Source organism: Panthera uncia, chromosome E1 (assembly GCF_023721935.1).
Source record: "Panthera uncia isolate 11264 chromosome E1, Puncia_PCG_1.0, whole genome shotgun sequence".
Classification (NCBI taxonomy): Eukaryota; Metazoa; Chordata; class Mammalia; order Carnivora; family Felidae; genus Panthera; species Panthera uncia.
The window spans coordinates 47,828,952-47,839,352 of NC_064814.1; the positions used below are offsets into that span (position 1 = coordinate 47,828,952).

At 56.3% G+C, this 10,401-nt stretch overlaps 1 protein-coding gene across 1 annotated transcript in view; it reads left to right on the forward strand.

The window, feature by feature from the left end:
• Positions 1-6,632, forward strand: part of MYO15A (myosin XVA) — a 52,014-nt gene extending 45,382 nt beyond the window's left edge. Inside the window, exons 62-65 of the mRNA XM_049636870.1 lie at positions 448-581; positions 909-1,042; positions 2,214-2,354; positions 5,458-6,632. Coding sequence (XP_049492827.1) covers positions 448-581; positions 909-1,042; positions 2,214-2,354; positions 5,458-5,559 — 511 coding nt within the window. The 3' untranslated portion in view covers positions 5,560-6,632. The remainder of the gene's footprint in view (positions 1-447; positions 582-908; positions 1,043-2,213; positions 2,355-5,457) is intronic.
• Positions 6,633-10,401: the final 3,769 nt, after the last annotated feature.

Sequence of the window (10,401 nt, forward strand, 5' to 3'; positions counted from 1 at the left end):
GTGCTTCCCTGCCCCATCTCTGACCAGCTGCTGGTGGTTGCTCTGCCTACCCTGCTATTTCCCCCACCCTTGTGCATCTCACCCCTGTGGCCTGGGCTTCTCTTCGGGGATCGGGGCTACAAAGGACTGACGCACCTTGGGTCCAAGCTTCGGCCCCCCAGTTCGCCGAGTCACTGTGTGACCGAGGACTAGTCGGGGACCTTCTCAGAACCTCAGTTCCCTCTTCTCCAAACAGGGAGCCTAGTGGTACCAGCCAGGGTTATGGAGCGCCTGCTGTGTCCCAAGACACTGAGTGAGCACTTGACAGCCAGCATTTAGCCTTCCAGGGAGGGTGCAAAGATCACATCCATTTGGCCTAACCCTGCCCCGCGGTGAGGATGGGCTGAGGCCCTGCACGGAGCACGCGGGGTGGTGGCCACTCAGGATCGCTTTTCCCCCCACGTGCAGGCGAGAGGTCCAGGACTACATCCCGGCCCAGCTCTACCGCACCATGGCTGGCTCGGCCTGGCTCAACCTGGTCGGTCAGCACCGGCAGCAGACGCAGGCGCTCAGCCCCCACCAGGCCCGTGCCCAGTTTCTGGGTAAGAGTCTGGGGCCGGGGGAGATCATCACGGGGTGCTCTACTGATGAGGGGGCCCGGAGGGTGGGGACGGAGGCACCTTTTTCTTCGCACCAAGGCATTTTCGGTGCCAGCCAAGCTGAGCGCCTGCCCAGAGAGAACACTTTTCTAAAATTGCCATCAAGGCAGCACCTAGGCTCTGGGTGGCCCTGGGCAGCTGGGGCGGCTGGAGAGGTGGGGGGAGCCCCGGGGCGAGGACCCATATGCTGGACACAGCCGGGGGGAAACTCAGGCTGCAGGTTGGCCCTGGCCGCCGCGCTGACCGACCGCCCCCCTCTCCCCACACCAGGCCTCCTCAGCGCCTTACCCATGTTCGGCTCCTCCTTCTTCTTCGTCCAGAGCTGCAGCAACGTGGCCGTGCCGGCCCCCTGCATCCTTGCCGTCAACCAGAACGGCCTCAACTTCCTCAGCACCGAGACCCATGTGAGTGGCCTGAGCCTGGCCCTGCCCCTCGTCCCCTTCTCCTCTGAGCCGCACTGCCTTCCGGGGGGGCGGGCGAGCTGTGTGGCCGCGTGACCTCAGGCAACATCTCTTCCCCACCGCGAGCCTCACTTGTCCATCTGGAACATGGGGATAGTGGTGCCCGCCCCACGGGGCTGCGGTGAAGGTGAAAGGTCAACCGTGAAAAGCGCTCCAACAGCGCGCAATCTGCTCAGGCTGCTGTGACCAAGGTCCGCACACCGGGGGCTCCAACAACAGACATTCATTTCTCGCTGGTCTGGAGGCCGGAAGTGGGGGACCAAGGTGCTGACAGGGGTGGTTTCCTCTGAGGCCTCTTTCCTTGGCCCGTAGATGGCCGCCTTCTCCCCGTGTCCTCACGTGGCCCTTTCTCTGTGTGCACACCCTTGGTGTCTTCCTCTTCTCGTAAGGGCACTGGTCAGGTTTGAATTGAGCTCACCCTGACCGCCCCCATTTCAACTTCATTTCCTCTTGAAAGGCCTTGCCTCCAAACACAGTCACATTCTGAGGGGCTGGGGGTTAGGACTTTATTTGGAGGTGATTCTAGGAGATGCTGGAGTGAGGAAATGAGACCAGGAAGGGACCCCTCACACACCTTGGGAACGCACCTTCTGGAAGAGTGTGTTAGCAGCAAGTGGCCCCTGTGGGGACTGGCGCTCAGTTGAGCTGGGGGCCTAGGAGATAGCATGGAACACGCCCTTGGAGGATGCCCTCTGTTCTGGGGGCGAGGGAGCTGGGGTATCTCCCTGCCGTGTCGCCCTCTGTCATTAATCAAGGCATTAACTCTCATCGCTCTGGCTTTCCCTGCTTGTGCTCCGAGTTTGCTCCTGGGGGCAGAAAGAAAGCTCCAGACAAAGAGTGGCAGGTGTTAAGAAGCAGCTTTGATGTGAGGGTCAGGGCACCACTGGCATTTACTCACCCTCGGATCCCAAGCATTCAGGACAGTGCCTGGCATGCTGTTAGTGTTTGTTGAAGTCCAGAGAGGTAAAGCAACTTGCCCCAGGTCACCCAGCAAGTTGCCGGGGAACTGCTACTCCAGCCGAGACTTGCCTCCTGCTGATGTGATCTCAGGGGAGAGGCAAGCAGGGGTGAGACTGTCCCACCCACAAGCCTGTCTCCTCCCCTCCCCCTCCAGGAGCTGATGGTGAAATTCCCCCTAAAGGAGATCCAGTCCACTCGGACCCAGCGACCCACGGCCAGCTCCAGCTACCCGTATGTGGAGATCGCCCTGGGGGATGTGACAGCCCAGCGCACCATGCAGCTACAGCTGGAGCAGGTGACGGAGCCCCGGCACCCAGGCCTTGTCACCCGGCCCCTCCCTTCATTCCACTCACCACGCTCTCTGCTGGGCCTGGCTGTATAGTAGGTCAGGTCCTGGCCATGCCCCAGACAGCGTCCAGCCCAGTGCTGGGGACAGATCTAACCCAACTGAGCATAGAACTGCAGGTCATTAGGGTGGTCTCCCAGTGAAGCGTCTTGGCAGGGAAAGAAGGGCCTAGGTTATTTGCAGTATATTGAGGAGTTTGATGGGGAACAGGGGAGACACGGGCAGGGCAGGGGAGGTCTTGAAAGTCCTTAAATGCCAAGCTAAGAATCTGGGACATTCTCCTGAGGGCACTAGAGAGCCAGCCATAGAGGGTTGTTGAGAGGCAGAGACACAGGAAGTTTGAGGAAGTTCACGTGGACTGAGGCTTGGAAGATGGATGGTGGGGTCTGGGATTGAAGGGAGGGAGGGGGAGTCCCTGTGTGATAGACAAGGAAACTCAGGTTCACCTGCCCTGTACCTTCCCATATTTGCAGCAATTATGGCTGCTCCTTAGAAAGCATGGCTGACAGGCTCCTTTCCAAGTCTCATACCCATGGAGTGAGAGTTCGTACCCCATTGAGAGAGAAGACTGAAGCCGAGGGACAGGTGGGATCAGGGCTAGGGCCTATGCACAGCTGCCCTTGCCAGCCTCCCACACCCCCTCAAGACCTGGGCCTAGGATCAGCCCCCACGCGAGGGCCTGCCTTGGAGGGGCTGACTTCCCAGGGCAAGAGGGAGGAACTCCCACCGCCCCAGCCCTGCCTCTGAGGGACACAACAGAGCCCTTTTGGCTCCCTGGGCCCCTTGGTGAGCCTGCAACTCAGGACCAAGCTCCCCAGTCTGCTTCCTGCCACGCCCCAATCCCACTCCCGCCAAGCTCACCACCCACCCTGGCCTTACGTTCTGGCCTAGCCTGCATCCCAGAACCCTCCTCTCTGAGCTCCCAGCACAGCGGACCTACCTTCTGCTCTTTCTTGGGCTCCTTTTTCTGCTGCCCCCTCTCCTGGATGACCTCTAAATGTTGCTGAGTCTGAGCCCTCCCTCCGGCACCCTTTCTGGCCCTGAGAAAACCGCATCTGCCGTGACAGCCCTCGTCTTTCTGTCTCCTGCTCTGACCCCTCGTCCTCTCCCCCCCGGAGACCAACAGGCCTCTCCACCTTACCTTGGAACCTTCCCGGGCACTCAGGCCCTGCCCTAGAGGTCCTTTCCATCCCTGTCCCCTCCTCTCCTCACCTCTCTGGCCTCTGCTCTCACCCCCTCCCCTCTGCTCACAGCCATGGCCTCTTCCAGCTCTCTGTTGCCAAGCTTGCCCTCCCCTCTCTGCCCCAGACCCTTTCTACTCCCTGTTCCCTCCACCCGAGTGCTCTTCCCTGGTTCGTTACAGGGCTCCCTCCCTCCTTCCCTTTATTTGAGTTTCAGCACAGACATCACTCTTTCCAGAAGCTTTCCTGAGCCTCCCCCCTGATATATCACCATCTCCACCTTGGCAGACCTCATTATGGCTTGCAGATCAGTTATTTGCTTACATACTATGTCTCCCCCACCAGAACGCCAGCCCCAAGAGGCCAGAGCTGTGGCTGTTTTGTCCGTGTTGTGTCCATAGCACAGCAGTGAGCCTGTAGTAAATGCTTAGTAAGTGGATAGTTGGATGGATGGTTGGAGGAGGCCTTTTTGGCTTTTCTACTTCCTTGCAGACCCCACTGCTGCCACTTCTGCCTCTGCCTCTGGCATGTTCGAGGTTGGGGGGACACATTCATTCAACACATAACCATTGAACATCTCTACATAGCAGGCCCTGCACTGGCTGTAGGGATACCGAAGTGACTGAGACCCCCCTCAGCCCTGACCCTCATGGAGCCCCAGGTCAGAGAATCTCTTCGGTAAACCGTGGTCAGTGCTGAGAAAGGTGTAGCTGAGCTATCTGGCATGTAATCAGCGAGGGCTTCTAAGAGGAGGTGATGTCTGAGCATAGCAGCAGCGCAGCTGACAGTCCTAGGTCCCCGTGTGGCCCACCTCTGACAGGCTATCCCTTGAAGGGATCTCAAGGGATCTGAGGTTCACCCGCCCCGCTTCTTCTCGAGCTTCAGTTTGCACACCTGTCAAATGTGCAACAATCCCAGTAAGGCCTGGCATCATAGCACGTGGGTGGCAGGGTTGGCTGGAGGACTGACTGGAGCAGAGGACGCCCATCATACGTACTCTGATCTCATTACCAGAGGTGGCCCCTCCAGGGTGGGGCAGACACTGCTGAAGTCAGCACAGAGCACTTGGGAGTGTGGCCTTGGGCCTCCTGCTACCTGGGTTCAGGTCCCCATCAGCTACCAGATGTGAGGTCTGGGGCAAGTGGCTTCATGGCTGTGTCCTCAGTTTCCTCGCCGGTGGAATGGAGTCTGAAAGTGTCTGCCTCATAGGGACACGGTGCCGACTAGAAGGGGTAAGATGCCAGAAGCTGTCAGGACAGTTACAGCTCAGTGAGTGCTGCCCTTTATGCTTACCTTCTCTCCGAGCAGCCCCTGTGCCCCCTGCCCCCGGAAGTCCCTGCGGGGATCCCACCACCACCTGGGTCTGAAAACCACACTCGGGTGGATTTGCCATAATTTTCTTCTGCCTCTTACTCCGTACCCCATCCAGGAGCCCGGAGGCTGGGCCACCGCTTATTCTAGGCTGTGGGTGCCCGTGTTGACCATGGCAACGCATAGTTAGAAACTTACCACTCATTGACTAGACTAAGATTTTTTTAATTTTTAAAGGCTTTACACGTAATAAAATCTCACGGAATCCTCACCACAACCTGTGAGGCAAGCAAGCCCTGGTAAACTGGGACCCTACTGGCCCCAGGTCACACAGATCACACTCAGCAAGGCCAGAAGCAAACCAGATGCACTTGATCTCCTGCTTACTTACCCCTTCCAGCCTATTAACCCGACAATTCTCCCTTCCGGCTCCTCACGCTCCTCCCGGGACCCTGGGGGAGGTGGGGACAAAGGTGGGAGCCACTAGTCCTCACGCCGAGGCATGAGCCGGGGAAGCATCGGCGGGGCGGGTGCGTGGACTCTCACGGTCTCTCCTGCAGGGCCTGGAGCTGTGTCGAGTGGTGGCTGTGCACGTGGAGAACCTGCTCAGTGCCCGGGAGAAGCGGCTTACGCTGCCCCCCAGCGAGATTACGCTACTCTGACCCGGCCCCCAGCCCTCCAGCTGCCCTCTGCCAGAAGGCTTGCTGTGTGGCCCCAGGGGAGTTACTGGGCCTCTCTGGGCCAGTGACCCCTGTAAGGGGCCAGACCCTTGCTGGAGGAGAGACCAAGAGGTGGTAGGAGGAATGACCTAAGTCCCCGGGGAACCTGAAATGACAGATGCAGAGTTGGGATGGAATTGCAGTGTGCGAACTTGAGTCAGATAACAGGAGGAACTTCCAAAGGCGGGGCTGTGGGGCCCTCTGTCACATACCCACTGTGGGCCCCGCCCCTGACTCCCACCTGTGGTAGAGAAGCCCCACACCAATGGCCCAGTCAAATTGGACTTTGTGTGTGGCTTACCCACGTTCTGATGTTGAAATCTGCGCCACGACCACATCTCAGCCCCTCATGCGTCCTCCTTGAGTGCTCCCCACGCAGCCGCTCAGCTGGGATTTGTGACCCTTGGTCATTTCTATGCAAAAACGTGTGCCTGGTGGCCATTCCCCTCTCCAGCCAGTTGGCTGAGGAGCTGGAAAAGAAGCCTAAGGAAGGAGGCAGGAATTGGAGCCCCAGCTGTGCTCCTGGCTCACTACCCCTGAACAAAGCTTCCTGCAGAGACCTCTGTCCTTTCCTCTCCCTTCAGACCCCTGTCCCCCAACTCCATACTTCTTAGGTAGCCCCAACCCAGTCCCCCGTCATTGGAAGGGTCACACAAGTTTTGAGAGGGTGTAGTGGAGGGAGAGAGAAGTTTTATGTCAGGGTTGGGGAGGAAGAAGTCTGGGAAAGGCTTCCCAAAGAATGGGACATTGGGGTTGGGTTTTGAAGGATGGGTAGGAGTTTGTTAAGAATAGATGGAGGGGAGGGGAATGAACATTCCAAATGGCAAAAACAGTGTTTGTTCTCTACTGTATCCCCCAGAGCCTAGGACAATGCCTATCACAGAGTAGGCACTTGAAAAATGCTTGTTACATGAAAGAATAAATAAGTGTTGATGGAAAGTGTTGGTGCTTTGGGGAACTTGTGAAGGAGGGAAGCACTAGTCTCAGGAGAAGAAGGCCTGGCAAGTATGTGAGGGCATAAGTAGCTGGAGCCACGGTGCCCGAGGAAGGATTTATTTACTCCATCAATACCTATTTTTTTAATTAAAAAAATTTTTTTGAACATTTATTCATTTTTGCGAGACGGAATGTCAGGAGGGGGGGAGAGGCAGAGAGAGAGAGGGAGACACAGAATCTGAGGCAGGCTCCAGGCTCTGAGCTGTCAGCACAGAGCCCGACATGGGGCTTGAACCCATGGACCGTGAGATCTTGACCTGAGCTGAAGTCATACTCTTAACCAACTGAGCCACCCAGGCGCCCCTTAATTTTTTTTAATGTTTATTTTATTTTGGCGCGTGCGCGAGAGAGAGACAGAGCATGAGCAGGGGAGGGGCAGAGAGAGAGGGAAGAAGACACAGAATCCACAACAGCCTCCAGGCTCCCAGATGGCAGCACAGAGCCCAATGCGGGGCTCTAACTCACAAACCACAAGATCATGATCTGAGCCGAAGTCGGTCGTTTAACCGACTGAGCCACCCAGGTGCCTCTCTATCAGTACCTGTTAAGCACCTACTGTGTCCTAGCCAGCTGCCAAGCCATGGGAGTTGCTCACAGTTAAAGAACCATACGCCATGACAAAATCTGGGAGTGGGAGCTAGCTAGCTGATGAGGGGAGGGAGCAGCATGTACAGAAACCCTGGAGGGGACATCACCAGTGGAGGACTTGAGGCTGAAGAGGCCAGCAGGGGGTATTGAGTAAGGCTTGCTACGCTAAGGATGTGTGATTTCATCCCAGGAGTCACAAGGAGCCTTCAAAGGTTTTTCAGTGGGAGACGGGGGCATCTGCTCAGATCATACTTTGAAAAGATCATCCCGGCCACAGAGCAGAGTGAATGCAGGGGACAGGGAGACCAAAGTAGGGGGGAGCGGCTGTAGCATCAGCTGGGAAGCTCCGTGGTGCAGACACTGCTGGTGATGACAAGTGCAGAGGAGTTGTTATCTCTGGGGGATCGATCCAGCTGTCCCGAGACAGGAAAGGTCAAGGAACAGCCCTTCACGCACATACCGCAGGGCTGTCCCACCTTCACCCGGCAGGCTGGCTTCCCCAGAAAGCAGCCTGGCCCCGACGTGAGGAGTCCAGTGCATATAGCTGATTAGGAACATGGGGCAAGTGGAAAAGAGGAGGCCGAAAGAGTGAGTTATCCATCGGGCTGCCCCTGCCACAGTCACTCTGCCCAGGTGAGAGGCGAGAGGCCTTGTGGACTTCAGAATACAGGTGGGCCATGTGAGTGAGGCCCTTTGGAAGTGGCTCCTTGAGGTTGAGGGGTCCTGCTGGTACACGTGGGACAGAGAGGAGCCTCTCAGCCCAGCCCTGGCCAGACTGCAGGTTGGTGAGCTGGACAGGTGACTGAAGTCTGAGTTTTGGGGGTGGCCTGGTACATGGCACTGGATAACCAGAACACCAGAGCTTTTGGATTTCAGGACCTGGGCCTTAAGACATAAGGCTCGTGCTTTTTTTTTTTTTTTTAATGTTCATTTATTTTTGAGAGAGAGAGAGAGAGAGAGAGAGAAGGGGAGGGGCAGAGAGGGAGAGAGATGATCTGAAACAGGCTCTGCGCTGACAGCAGAGAGCCCGATGCAGGGCACAAACTCACGAACCGCAAGATCATGACCGGAGCCGAAGTTGGATGCTTAACCAACTGAGCCATCCAGGTGCCCCATGGCTCATGCTTTTAATAGCTGTTCTGGAGACTCATGATAGCATCAGCAATTCAGGCCCTTGTAAAAGGAGGTAACAATCCCCACATGGCAGAGTGGAGAGAGTTGGGGGTGACAGAAGAGTCAGCCCCTGCTGTGTTCCCCAGGCGTCCTAGGCCCCTCTGTCTGGGCCAGGACCCAGAAAGACAGGAACTCCAGGTTAAGTGTGGGGAGATCCAGAGCGAAGGGACCAAGCCTCAGGGTTCCCAGACTAGTGTGTGGTGAGAACAATAAAGGGGAAATGTCTAGGTGGCATGGGAGTCTGAGACAGTCAACTGGTAAAGGCTTGAGGTCCCAGATGGGTGTGACAGGATGTGCCATATTTGGGCACCAAAAAGTAACCAGAAGGACTTCATTGCTACCCCTGTGTGCAACAATAGACTAGACTTGGTCAGGTTCTGGTGTCCAGATACTGCCCTCCCTGCCTCGGGGTGCCTCCGCTGCCCAGAACCCACGGGCCTATTGAGAGAATCTTGGCTTGGTAGTTGAAGGCCCAGGCTGTAAAGCCAGAGAGGCCTGTGTTCAAATTGCACGTTTGCTGATTAGCTGTGTGGCCTTTTGCAAGCTCCTTGCCCTTTGTGAGCCTCTACGCCCTTCTTTGGAAACTGGAAACACGGCCAGAAGTGTTAGAGCAAATACCTTCTAAGTGGTCATCGTTGGGTCCCGCATAGGATACAAATAGATGTCTGGGGTGGGGAGTAATTTTTTTCTTTAAAAAGCTCATTCTTACCAAGTTTTTACTCTGCACCAGGCATTGTACATATACTGGCCCATTTAACCCTCAAAGTACCCCCAGTTAGTTGGTACTATTTTTGCCATCTCATATATGGGAAAACTGAGGCCCACAGAAATGAAGCAGGTGACCTGTAAGCCTAGCCAAGATTCAAACACAGGCAGGCTGGCTCCAGAGTCTGCTTTCTCTTGTGAGGCTCTGAGAGGTGAGGGCTCTGGCTCTAGAAATCAGGAAGGAGCACATGGAAGTTTTGGATGAGGTGCCTGGGATGGGAGGGGTTGTTGAGACCTAGAGAAGAGATGAGCCTCATTTTTGCCTGAGTGAGGGGAGCTGGGCTCCACAGAGGAGACGCTGGGAGTTTTTCTCATTACTGAGATGGTAACCTCTCTGTCAAGCAGGTGTGCGAGAGTCCAATGCCCTGTTAGAGGGCAGTTTAGGGGTGGGTGCTGGGCTTTCTAAGAGCCCAAGCCTTCACAGGCTAATTGCTCATCATGCAGGAAAGGAGGCCCTGCGCGGGCGTTCACACAGTATGGCCCAGGCAGGACTGGAGCAGGAGCCCAGGCCACCTGACCACAGCCTTGCCCACTGGCCACTTTCTCACTACCTGTAGTTGCCTTCCTACCACCACCACCACCAGCACCAGCGCCCCACTAGGCTGTGTCAGAAAAGAGCCAGAACCGGAGTTACTAGAGGCTGCCCCATTTTCCCCTGCACCTGCTGTTTCTTGGAAGGTGGCCCAGCAGGGAGCCTGGGGATGGCACCAGGTGTCCAGGATTCCCTATCTCACAGGCCCTGATGGCCTGGCCTTGCCTGAGTAACTACACATGCCCCATCTCCCGACAGGGACCAGTAGGCCCTTCAGCTTGGAAACTGAGACCCCGACTACCGATGTGCAGTCTCCTTAACACACACAGGACTGTGTTTCATTCTCACAACTACCGTTTGAGATGGGTACTAACGTTCCACTTTACAGACCGGATCAGAGTCGGATTTAGAGACGAGGAGTCACTTGCCCAGGTTCATACAGCCTGTCAGGAGGTCAAGATTCAAACCCATGCCTGTCAGTCTGTTGCTTGCCTTATCGGGGTGTGGGGACGGTGGTGGACAGGGTGCGGACGCTGGCTGGGAGCAAAATGGCTGGGGCGGTGAGGTTGAAGGCAGATGCGGAAGCCAAATCATGAAACCAAGGATGCATTTTATTTCAATGAGAATCTGGGAAGTCAGCTAGGGATGTGAGGTGAGCCTCAAAAAATCAAAATGAAGGAGATGGGTAGAAGGGAACAGGCATTTCAGGAGGAAGAAACAGCTTGGGCAAA